This window comes from Melanerpes formicivorus, unplaced genomic scaffold (genome assembly GCF_026170545.1).
Source record: "Melanerpes formicivorus ecotype bairdi unplaced genomic scaffold, bMelFor1.0.p_v2 SCAF_87, whole genome shotgun sequence".
Lineage (NCBI taxonomy): Eukaryota > Metazoa > Chordata > Aves > Piciformes > Picidae > Melanerpes > Melanerpes formicivorus.
The window spans coordinates 1,659,729-1,683,835 of NW_027142439.1; the positions used below are offsets into that span (position 1 = coordinate 1,659,729).

The 24,107-nt window shown below is 45.6% G+C and overlaps 1 protein-coding gene across 4 annotated transcripts in view; it reads right to left on the bottom strand.

Annotated features, from left to right (window-relative positions):
* Positions 1–24,107, bottom strand: part of LRCH1 (leucine rich repeats and calponin homology domain containing 1) — a 113,804-nt gene that overhangs the window by 37,500 nt on the left and 52,197 nt on the right. For 2 of the 4 annotated variants that reach the window (XR_010990692.1, XM_068165214.1), the window contains exons 5-15: positions 23,409–23,545; positions 22,190–22,317; positions 19,452–19,536; positions 17,272–17,377; positions 16,711–16,823; positions 11,785–11,852; positions 10,525–10,611; positions 8,697–8,733; positions 6,616–6,717; positions 4,242–4,289; positions 3,122–3,194 (exon numbers count right to left, since the gene is read on the bottom strand). Coding sequence is in view for 1 of the 4 variants with exons in the window: in XM_068165214.1 (XP_068021315.1) it covers positions 3,122–3,194; positions 4,242–4,289; positions 6,616–6,717; positions 8,697–8,733; positions 10,525–10,611; positions 11,785–11,852; positions 16,711–16,823; positions 17,272–17,377; positions 19,452–19,536; positions 22,190–22,317; positions 23,409–23,545 (984 nt within the window). In the remaining 3 variants the exon portion in view is untranslated. The remainder of the gene's footprint in view (positions 1–3,121; positions 3,195–4,241; positions 4,290–6,615; positions 6,718–8,696; positions 8,734–10,524; positions 10,612–11,784; positions 11,853–16,710; positions 16,824–17,271; positions 17,378–19,451; positions 19,537–22,189; positions 22,318–23,408; positions 23,546–24,107) is intronic. The other 2 variants (XR_010990693.1, XR_010990694.1) reach the window with 2 other exon arrangements.

The window sequence follows — 24,107 nt, forward strand, 5'->3', positions numbered from 1 at the left end:
CAACCCCAGCTCCCTCAGCCTCTCCTCACAGGGGCTGTGCTCCAAACCCCCTCCCCAGCCTTGTTGCCCTTCTCTGGACACCTTCCAGCAACTCAACATCTTTCCTAAACTGAGGGGCCCAGAACTGGACACAGGACTCAAGGTGTGGCCTAACCAGTGCTGAGTCCAGGGGCAGAATGACCTCCCTGCTTCCTGCTGGCCACACTGTTCCTGATGCAGGCTAGGATGCCATTGGCCTTCTTGGCCTCCTGGCACACTGCTGCCTCTTGTTCAGCCTACCATCAACCAGGACCCCCAGGTCCCTCTCTGCCTGGCTGCTCTCAGCCACTCTGACCCAGCCTGTAGCACTGCATGGGGTTGCTGTGGCCAATGTGCCAGAACCTGGCACTTGGATGTGTTCAATCTCCTGCCCTTGGACTCTGCCCATCTGTCCAGCCCTGGATTTAAAACACAGGAGGAAATATTCTGAAGAAAAATTTGAAATCCTCTCTCTTTCCAACTTCTGTGTAAACATCTGACTCTTCAAAATAAACCATCAAGAAGTCAAAACACCTTCATTAGCTTGCAAAACATTTTCTTTGGGCACCATGTCAGCCAGCAAATAGGAATTTTCCCCTATGTTTTTTTTTTCCTAGTTTCAAAATGAAAGAGTCAAAGGATTTGTAGTCCTGAGCACACATCAGGATGTCCTACCACAGTGCTGAGGCAGAAGTTTAAGCTACTGTGGTTTATCCTCTAGAAGCACTTCCATTTGTATGTGTTTGTCAAAAAAAAAGCCAAAATTGGAAACCTCACCAGAAGGCTAGAAGAGTTTCCTTTCACCTTTCCAAAAGACATAAATCATCATGAAAGGAAGAGGGGAGGAGAAAAAAAAACCCAAAAAGTCAAATAGAAAGCAACCTTCATTTAAAACAGATGAACATAAACACAGGGGGGAAAACACCTCACATGTCAGGAAGAGATGGCTCTATGTATTTCCACTGAAAACTTGCTGCCACTTGTTTCCACAGAACACAGTGTATGCCTTATAGAAAAGAATAGAGTAGAGTAGAGTAGAATAGAATAGAATAGAATAGAATAGAATAGAGTAGAGTAGAGTAGAGTAGAGTAGAGTAGAGTAGAGTTAGAGTAGAGTAGAGTAGAGTAGAGTAGAGTAGAGTAGAATAGAATAGAATAGAATAGAATAGAATAGAATAGAATAGAATAGAATAGAATAGAATAGAATAGAATAGAATTAACCAGGTTGGAAAAGACCTTACAGATCAAGTCCAACCTATCACCCAACACCATCTAATCAACCAAACCTTGGCACCAAGTGCCCCCATCCCAAGCTCTTCCTAAACACCTCCAGGGATGGGTGACTCCACCACCCCTCTGGGCAGCACATTCCAATGGCCAATCTCTCTTTCTGGGAAGAACTTCTTCCTAACATCCAGCCCTGAACATCTCCTGGAGCAGCTTGAGACTGTGTCCTCTTGTTCTGGTGCTGGTTGCCTGGGAGAAGAGACCAACCCCCACCTGGCTACAACCTCCTTTCATGTAATTGTAGGCAGCAAGAAGGTCACCCCTGAGCCTCCTCCTCTCCAGGCTAAGCAACCACAGCTCCCTCAGCCTCTCCTCACAGGGCTGTGCTCCAAACCCCTCACCCAATGTTGCCCCAGTTGTGCAATATTACACAATGTTTTCTTTTTTCCAAACCCCAAAGGATCCTTTTGCTCATCACTTAATCCATACTTTAAATAGGGAGGTGATTAACCACATCTCTATAGCATCAGAAGTCTACAAGAACAGAGCCAGAGTTAGAATATAGAATAGAATATAGAATAAACCAGGTTGGAAGAGACCTTCAAGATCATCGTGTCCAACCCATCAACCAATCCAACCCACCTAAACAACTAACCCATGGCACCAAGCACTCCATCAAGTCTCCTCCTGAACACCTCCAGTGATGGTGACTCCACCACCTCCCCAGGCAGCCCATTCCAATGGGCAATCTCTCTCTCTGTGTAGAACTTCCTCCTAACATCCAACCTAAACCTCCCCTGGCGCAGCCTGAGACTGTGTCCTCTTGTTCTGGTGCTGGCTGCCTGGGAGACGAGACCATCATCCGCCTGTCTACAACCTCCCTTCAGGTAGTTGTAGAGAGCAATAAGGTCACCCCTGAGTCTCCTCTTCTCCAGGCTAAGCAACCCCAGCTCCCTCAGTCTTTCCTCAGTCCAAAAAACACATGCAGCTGAACAGATCTGGCAGACTGTGTAACATCATTACCAGTGAGCTTCAAAATAACCTTTCCATGAAAGCAGGTTGGTTCAGTCCCAGTTTTGTTGCTTTTAAAAGCTTCAATATATATATATATAAACCAATCAAATCTATGGGTACAATTCCTTAAACATTCAAATGTGAAACTGCTGCCACAATGCCTGAGGTATTTTGTTATTGAAACTAGAAGCTTGCAGTGGTTTACCAGCATTTGATTAAATCCATTTGGAGTGGATGAAAGACACCAGAGTAAGTCCTAAGGCACTGAAACACTGAAAAACCTATGGCTGTTCTTTAGAGGTGATGTAAGGTGACTTAATATTGACTACCTCCACACAGGGAAGATAAAAACTGTACTAGTCTTGTAACTAATCCTGGCTTTAAAGGAAGTGGCTTTAAAGGAAGTTAACATCCAAGCCCTCACACACAACAAGAGGTGGGAATTTTTTTGTTGGCTTTATGTGGGGTTTTGCCTTAAATAAACTGCTGTTCCCCAAAGGGTTGAGGATGATGTAAAGGCAGTGCCTTGCAAATTCATTACACACAGCTGCTGTCTGAAGTCAACATCTGTTCTGCCTACTATGCTTGATCCTTACACAAGCATAACTGCTGCAAGATTCACTGCAGTGAGCAATTTTCAGTGCAGTGCAGAAGTGCTTTCCAAACAAGCCAAATTCATCCCATGTAATATCCAGCAACATCTGAGCTGTACTGCTAGCTACTAATCAAGCAAAAGTTCTCCAAAAAAATGTTTCATCACTGCCTTCTTAAGGATAAAAACAAAACTACAAGCAGCTATTAATAACACATTTGAAAGACAATGAATACAGAGAAACTGGTTGATTTTTCTTGCCCACATTACCTGATCGTGGCTTCAGGCCAAAAGGGATTGTGGTGTTTGCAGTAGGAGATATTGCTGGGCTTCTATCCTTGCTCTGTGCAATTCAAGAACATACATATAAGCAACATAGAATCATAGAACCATAGACTCAAATAATATAAGCAACATAGAATCATTGAATCAAATCTAAGCAACATAGAGTCATTGAATCAAATCTAAGCAACGGAGAATCACAGAATCATAGAATGAATTTGTAAGCAACAGAGACTCATAGAATCAAATATAAGCAACAGAGAATCATAGAATCAATAAGGTTAGAAAAGACCTCAAAGATCATCAAGTCCAACCTAGCACCCAACACCATCTAATCAACTAAACCATGGCACCCAGCACCCCATCCAGTCTCTTCCTAAACACCTCCAGGGATGGTGACTCCACCACCTCCCTGGGCAGCACATCCCGATGGCTAACAACTCTCTCTATGAAGAACTTTCTCCTCACCTCAAGACTAAACTTCCCCTGGCACAGCTTGAGACTGTGTCCTCTTGTTCTGGTGCTGGTTGTCTGGGACAAGAGACCAATCCCCACCTCGTGACAACCTCCCTTCAGGGAGTTGTAGACAGCAAGAAGGTCTCCCTTGAGCCTCCTCTTCTCAGGCTAAGTAAACTCAGCTCCCTCAGTCTCTCCTCACAGGGCTGTGCTCAAGGCCTCTCCCCAGCTTTGTTGCCCTTCCCTGGACACCTTCCAGCAACTCAACACCCTTCCTAAACTGAGGGGCCCAGAACTGCACACAGGACTCAAGGTGTGGCCTAACCAGTGCTGAGTCCAGGGGCACAATGACTTCCCTGCTCCTGCTGGCCACCAAAAAAAGGAAGAGATAAAGAAACAACCCCAAAATAAATGAATAAAGAGAAGTTTTATACTAAACTACAGAACTCAGAAACAAACTTCTCAGGAACTCTATTTTCTACCCTAGTAAATCCTTAAGACAACAAGAATAAACCCCAGGCCAAAGAGATCGCATAGCCATTACTGATGAGCTCAATCATGGCTTCTGAGACACTCCATTGCATGTTTCATTTTGTATACAAACCCTTCATACAAAACAGAAGAGACAAACAAATGGTGCTGGGAGTCTTACCTCATTGTGAGAGGTTTGCCCACTTGTATTCCAAACAATGAGATCATTCTGCATGTTTGCAAAGGGGGGAAAAACAAAGAAGACCATTTCAACAGCTGCACTACTGACACACCACAGGAGGCTATTTTAATCATGATACTCAGGCACATATTTTTACATATATATATGAAAAATTGTCATGAATATTAAATACTTTAACTGCCTTTTTAACCATAAGCTTGTAATTAATGGCACAGATTCATCATTCATATTCATTTTCAATCCTAAATAATCTCAGCTGTGATTTAATGGGTTTTTTTTGGTGGTGGCGACAGGTTGGACTCAATGATCTTTGAGGTCTCTTCCAACTTTGGTGATACTGTGAGACTGCTTCAAATCACAGAAGCATAAAATCAATAAGGTTGGAAGAGACCTCAGAGATCATCAAGTCCAACCTATCACCCAACACCTCATGACTAACTAGACCATGGCTTCAAGTGCCACATCCAATTCCCTCTTGAACACCTCCAGGGATGGTGACTCAACCACCTCCTTGGGCAGTACACTCCAATTAATCTTTCTGTGAAGAACTTTCTCCTCATCTCCAGCCTAAAGTTCCCCTGGCACAGCTTGAGACTGTGTCCTCCTGTTCTGGTGATGGTTGCCTGGGAGAAGAGACCAACCCCCACCTGCCTACAACCTCCCTTCAGGGAGTTGTAGACAACAAGAAGGTCTCCCCTGAGCCTACTCTTCTCCAGGCTAAACAGCCCCAGCTTCCACAGCCTCTCCTCACAAGGCTGTGCTCCAGACCTCTCCCCAGCCTTGTTGCCCTTCTCTGGACACATTCAAGTGTCTCAATGTCCTTCCTAAACTGAGGGGCCCAGAACTGGACACAGGACTCAAGGTGTGACCTAACCAGTGTGGAGTCCAGGGGCAGAATGACTTCCCTGCTCCTGCTGGCCACATTATTTCCGATGCAGTATCCAGTTCTGTTGCACAGATTTTGTAATTAAACAATCACCAGGGCTTTATTTAACATGTAAATATACTCCTTCAACATTGATTTGGAAAGTTATTCTGTAAGCAATTATATTTATAACTGTAATATAACATACCTTTTGTTACCACATCTGCTACAGTAAAATTGGAAACATGTAAATCACATTAATAAATATGAAATACAATCATTAACTCTGCATCAGTCATAAATCAGACAGAAGGAACAGTTAGTATAAGTAAAAACAAATTATAACTCAATTCCAAATGAATTGGAATGGAATGGAATGGAATTGAACTAACCAGGTTGGAAAATACCTTTGAGATCATCAAGTCCAACCTATCACCCAACACCATCTAATCAACTAAACCATGGCACCAAGCACCTCATCCAGTCTCTTCCTAAACACCTCCAGTGTTGGTGACTCCACCATCTCCCTGGGCAGCACATTCCAATGGCCAATCTCTCTTTCTGGGAAGAATTTCTTCCTAACACCCAGCCCAAACATCTCCTGGTGCAGCTTGAGACTGTGTCCTCTTGTTCTGGTGAGGGTTGCCTGGGAGAAAAGACCAACCCCCACCTGGCTGCAACCTCCTTTCATGTAATTGTAGGCAGCAAGAAGGTCTCCCCTGAGCCTCCTCTTCTCCAGGCTAAGCAACCCCAGCTCCCTCAGCCTCTCCTCAAAGGGCTTGTGCTCCAAACCCACCTCTTTTCTTTAAATTGATTAATAAATGGAAACAAATATAAAAGGCAGCACCTGGAACACTTGGTGCCAACACTCACATTGATTTCCAAATATTAGCAGGATGGAAAAGACGATTACACACCCATTTTGTTTCATGACCTTTCTTGGCTAATTTTCAAGCTTAAAAAAAACATTCTTCAGCCTCAGGCATCTTTCATGATATAATCTCAACTACTGTATTGACTAGAATAAACAGAGAAATCTTCACAAGCCCTATGAGGAGAGGCTGAGGGAGCTGGGATTGCTTACCCTGGAGAAGAGGAGGCTCAGGGGAGACCTCATTGCTCTCTACAACTACCTGAAGGGAGGTTGTAGTCAGGAAGGGGTTGGTCTTTTCTCTCTAGCAACCAGCACCACAACAAGGGGACACAGTTTTAAGCTGTGCCAGGGGAAGTTTAGGCTGGAGGTGAGGAGAAAGTTCTTCACTAAGAGAGTCATTTGTCATTGGAATGTGCTGCCCAGGGAGGTGGTGGAGTCACCATCACTGGAGGTGTTCAAGAGGGGACTGGACGTGGCACTTGGTGCCATGGTCTAGTCATGAGGTCTCTGGTGACAGGTTGGACTCGATGATCTTTGAGGTCTCTTCCAACCTTGGTGATACTGTGATCCACTGTAAATGTTTCTATGTTTAATGCCCCCAGACACCTCCATACCTGATTCAATGACCATTTTTCAGCCTGTTCACAAGGCTTGGCTTTCTCCATAATCAAGTCTCTCCTCCTCTGAAATTCCAATTCCCCTTCAGCATCTTCTCTCTGTAAGATAAGTAACTCTTTAGACTCTGCATCTCTGCAAAGAAAGATGCATCCTTTTTTCTTTTGAGTATCATTACCTTACTTGTATGTCTTACAAATACTGTGATGAAAAGGGAGCAAAGAACTAAGCAGATACCATATACTTGCAGTTCCAGTGCTAACAGGGAGGGTATTGTAAATCTAAGCAAAGTACTTCAGAAACAATAACCAGCTCACCTGTCAGGGCACAGATCAAATAAAAAGCACCATTTATCACATGCTAAAACTCAACACCATTCCTTCTATTCTCTCTGTAACTACAGTGACAGGGCTCTGGGAAAACATTTTCAGCTTACACAAGATTTTGGGGTTACACTTAATGAATGAACTGTTTTCCTACACCAGAACACTGAGGCAGGGAGGGTGGGATCATAGAATCAGTAAGCTTGGAAAAGACCTCAGAGATCATCAAGTCCAACCTGTCACCCAGCACCTCAAGACTAGATCTGGCACTGAGTGCCACATCCAATCCCCTCTTGAAGACCTCCAGGGATGGTGACTCCACCACCTCCCTGGGATGACAGATGAATGGCATGGCATGGCATGGCATGGCATGGCATGGCATAGAATAGAATAGAATAGAATAGAATAGAATAGAATAGAATAGAATAGAATAGAATAGAATAGCATGGAAGGGCCAAGCCCAGAGAGTGGTGGAGAATGGTGTCACATCCAGCTGGCAGCCAGGCACCAGTGGCGTCCCCAGGGATCAGTGCTGGGCCCCATCCTCTTTAACATCTTCACTGATGATCTGGATGAGGAGATTGAGTCAGTCATCTGCAAATTTGCAGAAGACACCAAGTTGGGAGCAGATGTTGGTCAGTTAGAAGGCAGAAAGGCTCTGCAGAGGGACCTCGACCGACTGGACAGATGGGCAGAGGCCAACAGGATAGCATTCAACAAGTCCAAGTGCCAGGTGCTGCACTTTGGCCACAGCAACCCCATGCAGAGCTACAGGCTGGGGTCAGAGTGGCTGAGAGCTGCCAGAGAGGGACCTGGGAGTGCTGATTGACAGCTGCCTGAACATGAGCCAGCAGTGTGCCCAGGTGGCCAAGAAGGCCAATGGCATCCTGGCCTGCATTAGGAACAGTGTGGCCAGCAGGAGCAGGGAAGTCATTCTGCCCCTGGACTCTGCATGGGTTAGGCCACACCTTGAGTGCTGTGTCCAGTTCTGGGCCCCCCAGGTTAGGAAAGATGTTGAGTTGCTGGAAGGTGTCCAGAGAAGGGCAACAAGGCTGGGGAGAGGCCTTGAGCACAGCCCTGTGAGGAGAGGCTGAGGGAGCTGGGATTGTTTAGCCTGGAGAAGAGGAGACTCAGGGGAGACCTCATTGCTCTCTACAACTACCTGAAAGGTGGTTGTAGCCAGGAAGGGGTTGGTCTCTTCTCCCAGGCAAGCAGCACCAGAACAAGAGGACACAGTCTCAAGCTGCGCCAGGGGAGGTTTAGGCTTGAGATGAGGAGAAAGTTCTTCACTGAGAGAGTCATTGACCATTGGGATGTGCTGCCCAGGGAGGTGGTGGAGTCACCATCCCTGGAGGTGTTCAAGAGGGGATTGGATGTGGCACTTGGCGCCATGGTTTAGTCATGAGGTCTGTGGTGACAGGTTGGACTCGATGATCCTCGAGGTCTCTTCCAACCTTGGTGATCCTGTGATCCTGTGACACTGTGAACTGGAATACATGAAAGACACACACAGAGGCGGGAAAAAAAAACCCAAGACTCAAAAAAGTAACTGAGAAACCCAGAAAGATTTTAGCTATGCACCTGTTTAAAAAAACATGAAAAGCATTTCACAAAAATATTAAAGGAAAATGCATTTTCTTTTTCCCTTCTGGTCTACTAAATTCCTCCCCCTTCCTTTGGAACAAACTGATGCACTTTGTTTCTTTCCCTGTCTTCCCCCCCCCCAGTATTTCATACCAACGCACTCATGAACGTACCTGACCCAGTGAAGACATCTCCATCTGCATCTGACTGCTAGGTATAAAGACAAACAAATGCAAATATGTGATTCATTGTGTGGAAACTTGGGATGTGATGAAACTAACAAAGGGATTACTTTTTATCTAAGCAAAAGGTAGACAAACACACTTGACTGTAGACTCTTGACATTCTAAAGCTGTTGCTGGTTCCGTGGGACACAGATTCACACCACTGCTCATAGAATAGAATAGAACGGAACGGAACGGAACAGAACAGAACAGAACAGAACAGAATAGAATAGAATAGGAGTTACACCGATGCACAAAGAAAACTTCCTGGGGGGGAAGTTAAACATTTTGTCACGCTCTAGGTTCACATTACAAGTACATGAGAGCTTTTGTGTGTCTTAAACCAAGGAGCAATGGAAGCATTTTAATTCCTTTTTGCGTTTAGAATTTAGAATAAACCAGGTTGGAAGAGACCTTCAAGATCATCGTGTCCAAGCTATCATCCAACACCACCCAATCTGTATAATGACGAAGAGAAGAGAAGGAGACGAGAAGGAGACGAGAAGGAGACGAGAAGGAGACGAGAAGGAGACGAGAAGGAGACGAGAAGGAGACGAGAAGGAGACGAGAAGGAGACGAGAAGGAGACGAGAAGGAGACGAGAAGGAGACGAGAAGGAGACGAGAAGGAGACGAGAAGGAGACGAGAAGGAGACGAGAAGGAGACGAGAAGAAGAGAAGGAGAAGAGAAGGAGACGAGAAGAGAATTAACCAGCCTGGTCTGGTCTATTCTATTCTATTCTAACAGGAGTGAATGTCTGTGCTAAGAAGTGCAAAGATCTGCAAGGTGAAAAAGTGGGATCAAAATAGGCTTTTAAGCTGGTGAACAGTGTAGTCAAAAGAACTAATAGCTACAGTGAACAGGCTGCAGAAGGAAGGAGAAGCAAGGCTACTTAAAGCTGGAAGGACCTAGTTTTCCAGTGAGGTTAGTAAATTTCTGAAGGTGATTAGACAAAGAAAAGCAAGAGCAAGCATCTGGACAGAACTACCTACACTCCTCTTGTCAGTCCTTTCCAGTAGGCTGAGCATTCCTATTCTTTTAAATCCTTATTCTTTTGTTTAAGCAGAGATCCAGAGTCATTCCACCTGACTTGAGCCACTTAAAACAGGCACCTGAATGACAAAACCTTCCCTTCTCCAGACACAGGAAAGCTAACCAACTTTCTGTATCTGCATCTTCCTCTTTCTACTTTTGACTTCAGAGGGAAACTACAGAATCTCCACCACGAATTCAGGCTTTATGTGCTCCACTGAACTGGAATGGAGCTTAGCCAGAACAACTTCCCACAAGACACACCAAGCATGAATAAGCAGAGGAGATTCTGCAGTCCCTGGAAGAAATGTGCACATTGCAGCTACAATTTAAAGTCATAGCCTTAAACTGCCTAAACCACAATCCTAGACAACACTGCAGAACATCACAGTAGTGTACACAAGAGGAATGGTTAAGGGGCATCTCCCCCTCTACACATAGGTTTCTCTTATAGAATCATAGAATCAATAAGGTTGGAAAAGACCTCAGAGATCATCAAGTCCAAGCTGTCACCCAAGACCTCATGACTACTAAACCAAATCCTTGTTAATTTACTAGGAATACTCTGAAAGACAAAGCCAGTTTCCTTCTTAACTATCTCAATGCCTCCTGAAAACCATCACTATGCTACCAAAGCCATTCATAACCCCAGAGAACTTGCAATGATGGGTTAAAAAAGGCACTCTGAAGTCACTCACAACAGTTTTAATTACATTACATTAACACACCAGCTACTGTAAGCATACCTGTTGGGATCCTGTAATAAATCTACTGCTTCTCTCAGTTGCTCTATCATTGCTATATCAAGGGTTTGTTCTTCTGATAAATTTATTCTATAACAGAACACAAAAGCATTCAAAACAAAAGAGGTACAAGAGCAATCAGGAGGGATGGTCTACATTTCTGTCTGTCAGCTGTATCTTCCAGTTGACAAGCAAACACTACATGGGGAGGCGTGGGGGGGGGGGTGGAAATCAGGATGTGCTGAATGGACACAAAGTTTCTTGCAGGAAAAAAAGTCTCCAGCACTTTGTCCTTAAAAGTCTGCCAGCCTAATACATACATAAACAAATGGGATGGGCTAAAACATTCAGCACACAAACTGGCCTCTAAAATTGAGTATTTTATCAGTGTTTGACTCCTAATAACTGCACTCATTGCATGTGTTGTTTCAATGTGAGTACCAAAATGCAAGCACTAAAATGATTCTTCTAACAGCCCAGCATGCTTTCTTTTGCTTTTCAATATCTGCAATTCTTTGGGAGGATTAGAAACATCTCCAGCCATTAAGGCTCTCTCAGAAAGTATTTAGTCTTCTCTTCCCTTCCTTCAGTTTTTTTGGTTGAAATCACATATGACTCCACTGTTCTGATGAGTGACAACTGCACAGTACACTGCCACATTAAATCTCCTTTTTCTTATGCACTTGCCTGAGCAACTGATGTTCACTCTGGGTTGCTCTTGAATCAATGGCTGTGAATTGGTGACTGCTTTGGGGTTCAAATTATGAGCAAAGGGGGGAAAAGAAGGGCTGAGGGATTTTTTTCCAATTGAAAATACATAGATCTTGAAGGTCTCTTCCAACCTGGTTTATTCTATATGCATTCTATAAATTTACATGAAACTTAGATCCTGCAGGTTTCATAGAATCAATCAGCTTGGAAGAGACCTCAAAGGTCATCAATAAATTCCTGGTTTTTTTAGCAATGACATCAAGAGACTAAATATCAAAATACCTAATTAAAAAGGTGTTTAAAAGGTATTAAAACCCCCACCATTAGCTAGATGATGGCAAAAAAATGACAGTGCTAGTGGTGCAAACCAATTACTTAGCATTAACATAACCTCCACTCTGTTTGGCAATAATGTGTAATTTACTTGAGGCTGCACTTCTGCCACACCTCCAAAGCCTACACACTGACTGTTGCTGATAAGGACATGTCAGCTCTGGTCAAGCTCATTAAACAGCACAGCTAATTATTTACAGGTGAGTAAAGAATACTTACATTTCATCTGTTTGCCATTGGGTGTCCTCTTCTATTCTCAGCAATTCATCACATTCTGCTGCTCTGCTCTGCAAGCCAAGGGAGATGGAGAACTGAACTTCACAATGAAGTACAGGCAGAGAAATTTTGCTTTCGGAATCAGCAGTGACCCAGTTTCTGGGAAGGGTTTAGGGTGGCTAGTTGAAACAACTCAATGCTTCTGCTCCACTCCTCACTCCAGACCCTTTTAAGATACTAATTACAATATCTTCACTGATTTTTATTGAGGCCAACAGCTCTAAGCCTCAATTAATGGAAAAAAAAAGAAAGTCAAGCAGCAGGAGGATACCTTATTCTATGTCCCAGATTTAATTTGTGCCTCTCTGCTATATGCAAAAATGCTACAAATAACCATGACCCTAACTCTCCTCTGACTTGTTTTTACCACAACCAGATCTGTTTACAGAGCAAGGATATTCCAAATACACAAACAATAGCAATTCTGCACTTCATCTATAATGATTAAGAGGATTCCTACTTGACAATTTATAAACAACCATGAACAGGTATTATTATTTCTTTTTAGAACAAACCACAACAAAAGCTGTGTGCAAGAATTTCTGTCAGTCAGCGAGTTAATTCAGGTTCAATGTAGGCATGGATTAGAGCTTCCATTCTCCTACCTGTAAGATGGAATGGAATGGAATGGAACGGAATGGAATGGACCGGACCGGACCAGGTTGGAAAAGACCTTCGAGATCATTGAGTCCAACCTACCACCCAACACCATTTAATCAACTAAACCATGGCACCAAGTGCCTCATCCAGTCTCATCTTAAACACGCCAAGTGATGGTGACTCCACCATCTCCCTGGGCAGCACATTCCAATGGCAAATCTCTCTTTTTGTCAAGAATTTCTTCCTAACATCCAGCCTAAACCTCCCCTGGCACAGCTTGAGACTTGTTCTGGTGCTGGTTGCCTGGGAGAAGAGACCAACCCCCACCTGGCTACAACCTCCCTTCAGGAAGTTGTAGAGAGCAAGAAGGTCTCCCCTGAGCCTCCTCTTTTCCAGGCTAATCAATCCCAGCTCCCTCAGCCTCTCCTCACAGGGCTGTGCTCCAAACCCCTCCCCAGCCTTGTTGCCCTTCTCTGGACACCTTCCAGCAACTCAACATCTTACCTACCTATTAGAAAACCTGACTCTCCCTTTTTGTTGCTTCCTTTTGCTGCTCTGCAATTTTCTTTCTTCTTTCAGATAGGCAAGAACACTGAAGGAGTTCAGCTGTCAGTAAAGACAGCAGCTCTCTGAATGGATGTGCATTTGTCCTAGTAAAGAATGGACATTGGAAAACTGGGCAGCTTCTCCTTTTTTGTGTCATGTTTGGCAGGGCAGCCGCATCACCCTGTACCAATAAACCCCATCCAGCTCTGCCAGATGTGTCACTGAAGATGTATCACTTCTACAGCGTTCCACAAAGATGGCCCTTTTGCCAGTGTCAGTCCCCAGTACAATGAATAAAGCCATCCTTTCTCTGTTTGCTTCCCCTTATAGGAGTGAAGCGCTTGGGTTTTCCTATCGGGGGGCACATATCTCAGCATGATAAAAGGGGAGGGAAAGGGAAAGGGAAAGGGAAAGGGAAAGGGAAAGGGAAAGGGAAAGGGAAAGGGAAAGGGAAAGGGAAAGGGAAAGGGAAAGGGAAAGGGAAGGGGAAAGGGAAGGGGAAAGGGAAAGGGAAAGGGAAAGGGAAAGGGAAAGGGAAAGGGAAAGGGAAAGGGAAAGGGAAAGGGAAAGGGAAAGGGAAAGGGAAAGGGAAAGGGAAAGGGAAAGGGAAAGGGAAAGGGAAAGGGAAAGGGAAAGGGAAAGGGAAAGGGAAAGGGAAAGGGAAAGGGAAAGGGAAAGGGAAAGGGAAAGGGAAAGGGAAAGGGAAAGGGAAAGGGAAAGGGAAGAGACCACACCAGACCAGACCAGACCAGACCAGGTTGGAAGAGACCTTCAAGATCATCGTGTCCAACCTATCATCCAACACCACCTAATCAACTAAACCATGCAATCAAGCACCCTATCAAGTCTCCTCCTGAACACCTCCAATGATGGTGACTCCACCACCTCCCTGGGCAGCACATTCCAATGGGCAATCACTCTCTCTGTGTAGAACTTCTTCCTAACCTCCAGCCTAAACCTCCCCTGGTGCAGCCTGAGACTGTGTCCTCTTGTTCTGCTGCTGGCTGCCTGGAAGAAGAGACCAACCTCTGCCTGTCTACAACCTCCCTTCAGGGAGTTGTAGAGAGCAATAAGGTCACCCCTGAGTCTCCTCTTCTCCAGGCTAAGCAACCCCAGCTCCCTCAGTCTCTCCTCATAGGGCTTGTGTTCCAAGCCCCTCACCAACTTTGTTGCCCTCTTCTGGACACGCTCCAGCAAGTCAACTGGGCATAACTCAGCTAAACAAAGCCTTACAAATTAAGTCTAACATATGAAAAATTAAAGAAACCTTCCAAGCCTAAGCTGCATTGTTGCACTGCAAGTTGGACTTCACTTTATGTATGGTTTGGTAAGCCAGAACTACACTTCTAGTAGACCCTCACTGTCCCTAAAGGCTTTTGAGTACATGACTAAATATAAATGAAAGAACACAAGGGATTCAGAATGAAAATGCCCTAAATTCAGCAATCTCAGAATAAAACAAGAGATGTGCTACCTGTTCAAGCTATCAGCTGCTGATCTCAACTGCCATAGAGTGAATATGATATCAAAACCTGAAGCAATTAAAACTCCCTGGTAACATTCTTACAGTAAAATTCAATACAGCAATCTATATCTTACTGAACCACATTCTGTTAGACAATATTATCTTACTATGGAGTCTTCAAATGGCACACTACAGAAAAATCAAGTTTAAGAGGCAAGAATGAGGAAAAGAAACAGAAAGTAGGTGTCCCCCAGGGACAAGTGCTGGACCCCATCCTGTTCACTATATTTGTTCTTAATTTCTGATTTACTGATGTGTTTGGGTGCAAAGATTATGGTATGACATAAGGGGTGGAATGTTGCAGTTTGAGCTGGGTGCCCCCTGCAATGTTTACTTCCTGTGTCGACAAGTCCAGCCCAGAGGGGTGGACACAGGAAATTATGTAGTATTTCCTACCACAATCCTTTGCACCACTATAAGATCCAGTGTGGGGTCTAGCACTTCCTCTTCTCTTCCTCTTCCATCAGCCGGTAACTGGGGGAGATGCCTCCTGGTTTTGGGCCTGGCTAGGCCCAAGCCCTAGGGATCCCCCAGGGATCAGTGCTGGGCCCTGTGCTCTTTAACATCTTCATTGATGATCTGGATGAGGGGGTCGAGTCAGTCATCAGCAAGCTTGCAGATGACACCAAGTTAGGAGCAGATGTAGGAGCAGATGTTGGTCAGTTAGAGGGTGGAAAGGCTCTGCAGAGGGACCTCGACCGACTGGACAGATGGGCAGAGTGCAATGGGATGGCATTCAACAAGTCCAGATGCCAGGTGCTGCACTTTGGCCACGGCAACCCCATGCAGAGCTACAGGCTGGGGTCGGAGTGGCTGGAGAGCACCCAAACAGAGAGGGACCTGGGGGTGCTGATCAACAGCTGCCTGAACATGAGCCAGCAGTGTGCCCAGGTGGCCAAGAAGACCAATGGCATCCTGGCCTGCATTAGGAATAGTGTGGCCAGCAGGAGCAGGGAGGCCATTGTGCCTCTATACTCTGCTTTGCTTAGGCCACACCTTGAGTCCTGTGTCCAGTTCTGGGCCCCTCAGTTTAAGAAGGACATCGAAACACTTGAATGTGTCCAGAGAAGGGCAACAAGGCTGGGGAGAGGCCTTGAGCACAGCCCTGTGAGGAGAGGCTGAGGGAGCTGGGGTTGTTTAGCCTGGAGAAGAGGAGGCTCAGGAGAGACCTCATTGCCCTCTACAACTACCTGAGGGGTGGTTGTAGCTAGGAAGGGGTTGGTCTCTACTCCCAGGCAACCAGCACCAGAACAAGGGGACACAGTCTCAAGCTGTGCCAGGGGAGGTTTAGACTAGAGGTGAGGAGGAAGTTCTTCACCAAGAGAGTCATTGGCCATTGGAATGTGCTGCCCAGGGAGGTGGTGGAGTCACCATCCCTGGAGGTGTTCAAGAGGGGACTGAATGTGGCACTTGGTGCCATGGTCTAGTCATGAGGTCTGTGGTGACAGGTTGGACTCAATGATCCTTGAGGTCCTTTCCAACCTTAGTTATACTGTGATAATACTGTGAAGGCCACAAGGGGATGGGCAGTCTCAGACCTGGACAGCTGAGACTAGCCTAGCAGTGGCGGGGGGAAGGAGGAGCTCTGGGGGTTTTGGGTGTACCCTCAGGTGGGGATGGGATCTCTCTGGGTCTGTTTTGGGATCTATCTTTGTCACTGCGCTTTTGGCTTTCTGTGAATGTTCACTGCTTCCTACTTAAACTTTCCATCACTTTTGCAATCCGTTTGTCTGTTTATTGTTGCCAGTGGTGGGGAAGGGGGCTGCCTCAACCCAGCACATTACTGATGATCTGGATGAGGGGATTGAGTCCATCACCAGTACATTTGCAGATGACACCAAGCTGGGGGCAGGTGTTGATCTGTTAAAGGGTAGGAGAGCTCTGCAGAGGGACCTTGACACACTGGACAGATGGGCAGTCCAAGGGCATGAGATTGAACACACTGGCCACAACAACCCCATGCAGTGCTACAGGCAGAAGAGGAGGCTCAGGGGAGACCTTCTTCCTCTCTACAACTATTCTATAATCACTTTAAACCTACTTGCTTATTTTTGCCTTCTCAGTATTTTAGGACAACAAGTACCCATTGTGGTCTCATTCACTAAAATGTCTGCAGTATGTCATTCCTTCACAATGACTCTACTGCTTCTGGAAGTAGTGAAGATATTTCCACCCTCTTAAAAGTGTCAGCAACTTGCCTTAATGTAACTCATGAATTCAGTAGTGAGCGTATCCGAGTCATCGAAGTGGCTTCCTGTTTCTCTTGACTTGTCATTGACAACCAAGTGAGAAAATCCTTGACGCAATTCCACTAGTAACAAAACAGAGAGAAGAATGAGGCATGGTGCAGCTCAATCTTTCTCACTCAATATAACTTCAAGTCTTACACATAATACACAGAACACACAACAGAATATGTATCACAATACATGATAGTATGATAGTATGATCCATGCCCTTTGGGTAGGTAGATATTTATGACTGTAAATGGTGCTGCAAATCCCTGTTCTTCAAGGAGGAGGTCAACAAGAAAAATCATATTATTAAGGGATTCATCCACTGCAAAACTAACAACTGAAAACCCCAAGGAGAATTAGCAGTAAATAACAAGGAACTCATTTTAAAAGTTATGTTTGCAGACTCCTGAAATATTGATGCCTGTTGGGCTGTGACTTTTGCAATATGAATTTTCAGGCCTATACATGGAATTATCAGTAGAATTTCCCTGTATTTCAATTCCACATTTGTTACATTCCAACCTTTTCTTGAGTTAGCATGGTGACCTGAATCCTCCTTTAGCACCTGATCTTCCTCCACAATGTCTGACATTGGAACATTAAAGCTGATAGCATCTTCATCAGATGGCTAAGAAGAAATAAGAGAAACACTGTTTTCAGCTGAAGCAGAGGGATAAAAATGTACACACTAGGAAGCATATTCACTGAAGAGGGGAAAACTAAAATGGGAGAGGACACAAGAGCATTGAACATGACCTAATCCTTTTGCAGATAGGCTGTAGTCATACTGAGTACATCCTCACACCAAGCTTGCTAAACAGAATAACTAACATGTTCTCTTTTCCTATCTTCCTCACTGCACTAGCTCTCCCATGGCAGTGACACCACTGCTGCTCTCTGTGCTTTCCTGGGACAGCTAAAACAGAGGTTCCTCAAAGCCATTAAAGTCTGTACAAAATCTGAGCCTCCTATAACTGTCCTTCATTCTTTTCATCCAAGACTCTTCTCCTTTGCTTTACCATGCACCTTGTCAATTTTATAGAATAGAATAAGAAATAGAATAGAATAGAATAGAATAGAATAGAATAGAATAGAATAGAATAGAATAGAATAGAATAGAATAAGAAATAGGAAATGGAATGGCATGGCATGGCATGGCATGGCATGGCATGGCATGGCATGGCATGGCATAGAATAGAATAGAATAGAATAGAACAGAACTAAACCAGGTTGGAAGAGACCTTCAAGATAATCATGTCCAACCCATCAACCAATCCAACCCACCTAAACAACTAACCCATGGCACCAAACACCCCATCAAGTCTCCTTCTGAACACCTCCAATGATGGTGACTCCACCACCTCCCTGGGCAGCCCATTCCAATGGGCAATCACTCTCTCTGTATAGAACTTCTTCCTAACCTTCAGCCTAAACCTCCCCTGGTGCAGCCTGAGACTGTGTCCTCTTGTTCTGGTGCTGGCTGCCTGGCAGAAGAGACCAACCTCTGCCTGTCTACAACCTCCCTTCAGGCAGTCATGGAGAGCAATAAGGTCACCCCTATGCCTAAAGCAAGCAAGACACACTTTGAAGACAGCGTCTTTGATTAGATTAACTGGTAAAGTTGAAACAAGCAAACTCTCAAGCAGTGTAGCTTTTCATCACTGACTTAAAAGTTCCTATTTTTCAGCTGTCTTGGTCGATCTAGCATTCACCTGTTTATCAGTTCAGTCCACTGTAACACAAAATCTGCAATGCCAAGCAGTGAACCAATTCCACAGTTGCTAGCTTCTAGTAGAAGGGACCTTGCCAGGCTGGACAGATGGGCAGAGTCCAAGGACATGAGATTGAACACATCCAAGTGCCGGGTTCTGCACATTGGCCACAGCAACCCCATGCAGTGCTACAGGCTGGGGTCAGAGTGGTTGGAGAGCAGCCAGGCAGAGAGGGACCTGGGGGTTTAGGTGTAGACTAAACAGTGCTGAGTACAGGGTCAGAATGACTTCTCTGCTCCTGCTGGCCATGCTGTTGTGGATGTGAGGAGGAAGTTCTTCATCATGATAGTGGTGAAGCCCTGGAATGGGTTGTCCAGGGAGGTGGTTGAGGCCCCATCCCTGGAGGTGTTTAAGAGCAGGCTGGATGAGGCTGTGGCCAGGCTGATCTAGTGTGGGGTGTCCCTGCCCATGGCAGGGGGGTTGGAACTAGATGATCCTTGTGGTCCCTTCCAATCCTGACTGATACTATGATACTCAGGCCAGGATGCCATTGGCCTTCCTGGCCACCTGGGCACACTGCTGGCTCATGTTCAGCCTACTATCAACCAGCACCCCCAGGTCCCTTTTTGCCTGGCTGCTCTCCAGCCACTTTGACCCCAGCCTGTAGCACTGCATGGGGTAGCTGTGGCCAATGTGCAGAACCTGCCACTTAGATGTGTTAAATCTTATGCCCTTGGACTCTGCCCAGCCTGTCAAGGTCCCTCTGCAGAGATCTCCTGTGCTCTAACAGATCAACACCTGCCCCTAGCTTGCTGTCATCCCAGTCCCCATTTATCTTTGCTTTACCCATTTTTCAGTAAGACAAGGATATGCCAAGGACGTGGCTGCAGAGTTTTGATGGCTAGAAAGAATCACATTGCTGCCCAGCTTAAAATGCAATCAACATGTGGATGGTAGAAGGGGAGCCAGGCCCAAACTCAGGTAACTTACCTCTGTTGCTGACAAACGTTTGTCACCGTTGTCACTACCGACACCGGAATCTGAATCCTTTTTACTTGGGTAGATGTCATCAATGCTAGATGTGAATAAAAAAAGCCCCAAAAACAAGTCAATAAAAAGCTGACATATGATTTGTCAGTAGAATTTTGTCCTGGTTTCACATTAACCAAAGCAGTAATTCCAACCAGTCATAACAGGAGAGGGTGAAACAGCTTATTGGGGTTAAAAACTACGCACTTGTATGCTGGTGTGAGTAAAATTGATCAGAGGGAATGGCTAGTTAGCCTAAAGATTGTGAAACAACAAAAATCATCTGCTATGAAGCTCACTTTACTCTACAGAGTGGGCAAAAATAGTTATAAGCTAAGTTGAAGTTGATGCAACTAAACTAGTTGAACTCAAACTGGAGTCAGCTGGTTTAATTGCAACCATTGATGCATGGAAAACGAACTGGTATCTCCCTGGGGCTTGAACTAATTATTAACACAGAAACCTCCTTTTGGTGCCCTAAAATAGACTTTGAAATTTAGGTTTGCAAGAAAATTCCTAATGGCAACTGCTCCCTTTCTTCTGGTTTCATTACCTAATATGACCCTCAGCTCGTTCTGCAGTGCACTATGAGAGGCAATATCCTCATCACCTAACTTTTCTGAAGAACATGCTTTAGTCACCTCTCATTTCCAGTCCTGAAAGGTACAATCCCAATTTGAGATCACAGGATCACAGTACCACCAAGGTTGGAAGAGACCTCAAAGATCATCAAGTCCAACCTGTCACCACAGACCTCATGACTAGACCATGGCACCAAGTGCCACATCCAAGCTCCTCTGGAACACCTCCAGGGATGGTGACTCCACCATCTCCCTAAGCAGCACATTCCAATGGCTAACAACTCTCTCTGTGAAGAACTTTCTCTTCACCTCCAACCTAAACTTCCCCTGGTGCAGCTTGAGACTGTGGCCCCTTGTTCAGGTGCTGGTTGCTAGAGAGAAGAGACCAAACCCCACCTAGCTACAACTTCCCTTCAGGGAGTTGGAGAGAGCAAGAAGGTCTCCCCTGAACCTCCTCTTCTCCAGGCTAAACAATCCCAGATCCCTCAGCCTCTCCTCATAGGGCTTGTGCTCAAGCCTTGTTGCCCTTCTCTGGACGTGTTCAAGTGTCTCAACCTCCTTTCTGAACTGAGGAGCCCAAAACTGGACACAGGACTCGAGGTGTGGCCTAACCAGTGCTGAGTCCAGGGGCACAATGACTTCCCTGCTCCTGCTGGCCACACTGTTCCTAATGCAGGCCAGAGATTGCAAGAACAACTTTCAAAAAGAACATTACCAGCCTCTGCAGAAATGAATTCCCTGACTAATCCTAACTTTAAATTATGTTAAATTATGTTGTAACAGTTAGGAACTGGCTGAAGGGCCGAACCCAGAGAGTGGTGGTGAATGGTGCCACAGCCAGCTGGCAGCCAGGCACTAGTGGTGTGCCCCAAGGATCAGTGCTGGGCCCTGTGCTCTTTAACATCTTTATTGATGATCTGGATGAGGGCATTGAGTCCATCATCAGTAAATTTGCTGATGACACCAAGCTGGGTGCAGGAGTTGATCTGCTGGAGGGTAGAGAGGCTCTGCAGAGGGACCTCGACAGGCTGGACAGATGGGCAGTGTCCAAGGGCAGGAGATTGAACACATCCAAGTGCCAGGTTCTATACATTGGCCACAACAACCCCAGGCAGTGCTACAGGCTGGGGTCAGAGTGGCTGAGAGCAGCCAGGCAGAGAGGGACCTGGGGGTGCTGGTTGATGGTAGGCTGAACATGAGCCTGCAGTGTGCCCAGGCAGCCAAGAGGGCCAATGGCATCCTGGCCTGCATCAGGAACAGTGTGGCCAGCAGGAGCAGGGAGGTCATTCTGCCCCTGTACACTGCACTGGTTAGGCCACATCTTGAGTCCTGTGTCCAGTTCTGGGCCCCTCAGTTTAGGAAGGAGGTTGACTTGCTGGAAGCTGTCCAGAGAAGGGCAATGAAGTTGGTGAGGGGTTTGGAATGCAAGGCGTATGAGGAGAGGCTGAAAGAGCTGGGGCTGCTTAGCCTCGAGGAGACTCAGGGGAGACCTTCTTGCTGTCTACAGCTACCTGAAGGGAGGTTGTAGCCAGGTGGGGGTTGGTCTCTTCTCCCAGGCAACCAGCACAAGAACAAGAGGACACAGTCTCAGGCTGCACCAGGGGAGGTTTAGGCTGGATGTCAGGAAGAAGTTCTATACAGAGAGAGTGATTGCCCATTGGAATGGGCTGCCTGGGGAGGTGGTGGAGTCACCATCATTGGAGGTGTTCAGGAGGAGACTTGATGGGGTGCTTGGTGCCATGGGTTAGTTGTTTAGGTGGGTTGGATTGGTTGATGGGTTGGACACAATGATCTTGAAGGTCTCTCCAACCTGGTCTGGTCCGGTCTGGTCTATTCTATTCTGTTCTGTTCCGTTCCGTTCCATTCCACTCTATTTTTCTTACAGTTTATATCTAAGTTCTTTCCTAATATGCTGCTATCTTGAAAACAGAACTGACAGCCAAAAATACTATTGTTCTAAACTCATGCAAGGATTGCACTAGGAAGAAATTAAGCAAACCAAATCTCTGCTTGGAAAAGTACACTCTAGATATCATCCAAGTAAACAAAACTCTCTAAGCTAAAGATCACTTAAGTTTCTAAGACTTAACATGAAAAAGCTGAGCTTTTCATACATACCTCTCTTCCACAGGCTGAGGCAAATGCTGTTGCTCTATGGCATTAAGATACAGTGAGTCTGCTGTTTTAATCTGACAGGCCTGTACAGTCAGGTATTTGAATATGTGTACCTTGCCCTTGGTACAAATCTGTTAGACAAGGAAAAAAATAAGGTTAGGTTTATAACTAGACTGAAAAAAATAATTGATGCCAAAGGTCAGGTAGAGTAAAGCTGCCTGAAAACCATCTGAGAGTGGCACAAGAGATAACACATAAAGGAAAAGGGATTTTATCCATTTCTTCAAGAAGCTGGTAACTAATTCAATTACCCAATAATTTATTTGTGTGTTATGAGTACCCACAGACAGGATGACAAAAATCAAGAGAAGAATGTATTATGTCAAAATATAAGCTACAGACTAGGGTCAGAGTGGCTGGAGAGCAGCCAGGCAGAAAGGGACCTGGGGGGTACTGGTTGATAGTACACTGAACATGAGCCTGCAGTGTGCCCAGGGGGCCAAGAAGGCAAATGGCATCCTGGCCTGCATTGGGAAGAGTGTGGCCAGCAGGAGCAGGGAGGTCATTCTGCCCCTGGACTCAGCACTGGTTAGGCCACACCTTGAGTCCTGAGTCCAGTTCTGGGCCACTCAGTTTAGGAAAGATGTTGAGTTGCTGGAAGGTGTCCAGAGAAGGGCAACAAAGCTGGGGAAGGGTTTGGAGCACAGCCCTGTGAGGAGAGGCTGAGGGAGCTGGGGTTGTTTAGCCTCGAGAAGAGGAAGCTCATGGGAGACCTTCTTGCTCTCTACAACTCCCTGAAGGGAGGCTGTAGCCAGGTGGGGGTTGGTCTCTTCTCCCAGGCAAGCAGCACCAGAACAAGAGGACACAGTCTCAAGCTGTGCCAGGGGAGGTTTAGGCTGGAGGTGAGGAGAAAGTTCTTCCCAGAAAGAGAGATTGCCCATTGGAATGTGCTGCCCAGGGAGGTGGTGGAGTCACCACCCCTGGAGGTGTTCAAAAAGGGACTGGACGTGGCACTTGAAGCCATGGTTTAGCTAATCCTGAGGTGTTGGGTGCTAGGTTGGACTTGATGATCTCTGAGGTCTTTTCCAACCTTGTTGATTCTGTGACTCTATCTGTGAATACCAAAGATCAGAAGCCTGCAAATGCAGATGGTGACATTTTATAGGCTATAATATGTTATCAACTGCTCACTAGGAATGCATCAGTTAAAGATTTTACTCACTTGTGCTGGTGGAGACTGCAAAGGGTTATTCTCAAGCAGTAATACTTGTAATTGCCCCATCTTTCTAAAACAAATTGGTATCACTAGCACTTTATTGCAGGAAAAGTCAAACTTCACCAAGGGAAGCTGCACTAGTTCTAAAAGTAATATAAAAGAGAGAGAAGTTGTTACATTTGTATTTATGATCAAAAAGGATAAATATTTCTGAAGAAGCTTTCTGCTGCATTCAGACACTACAAAAACTCAGGCAGGAGTATGATCAATGTTTACTCACTTCTACAGCAGGAGATGAAAAGAGTGGTGTCATTATATACCTCTCAATGAACATGACAATAAATACACTGACTTTTTTTCTTGAAACTCAGCTGACAGTTCCCATGCTACATTCATAGCTAAATACTTGTGCAACTTAAAATGCCTACAATCATAATGATAATTCATGAAGAAACCCTCACTGTTAACTTAGGGGGCAGGTGTGGATCTGTTAGAGGGTAGAAGGGCTCTGCAGAGGGACCTTGACAGGCTGGACAGATGAGCAGAGTCCAAGGGCATGAGACTGAACACATCTAACTGCCAAGTTCTACACACTGGCCACAACAACCCCATGCAGTGCTACAGCCTGGAGTCAGGGTGGCTGGAGAGCAGCCAGGCAGAAAGGGACCAGGGGGTATGGGTTGAGAGTAGGCTCAACATGAACCA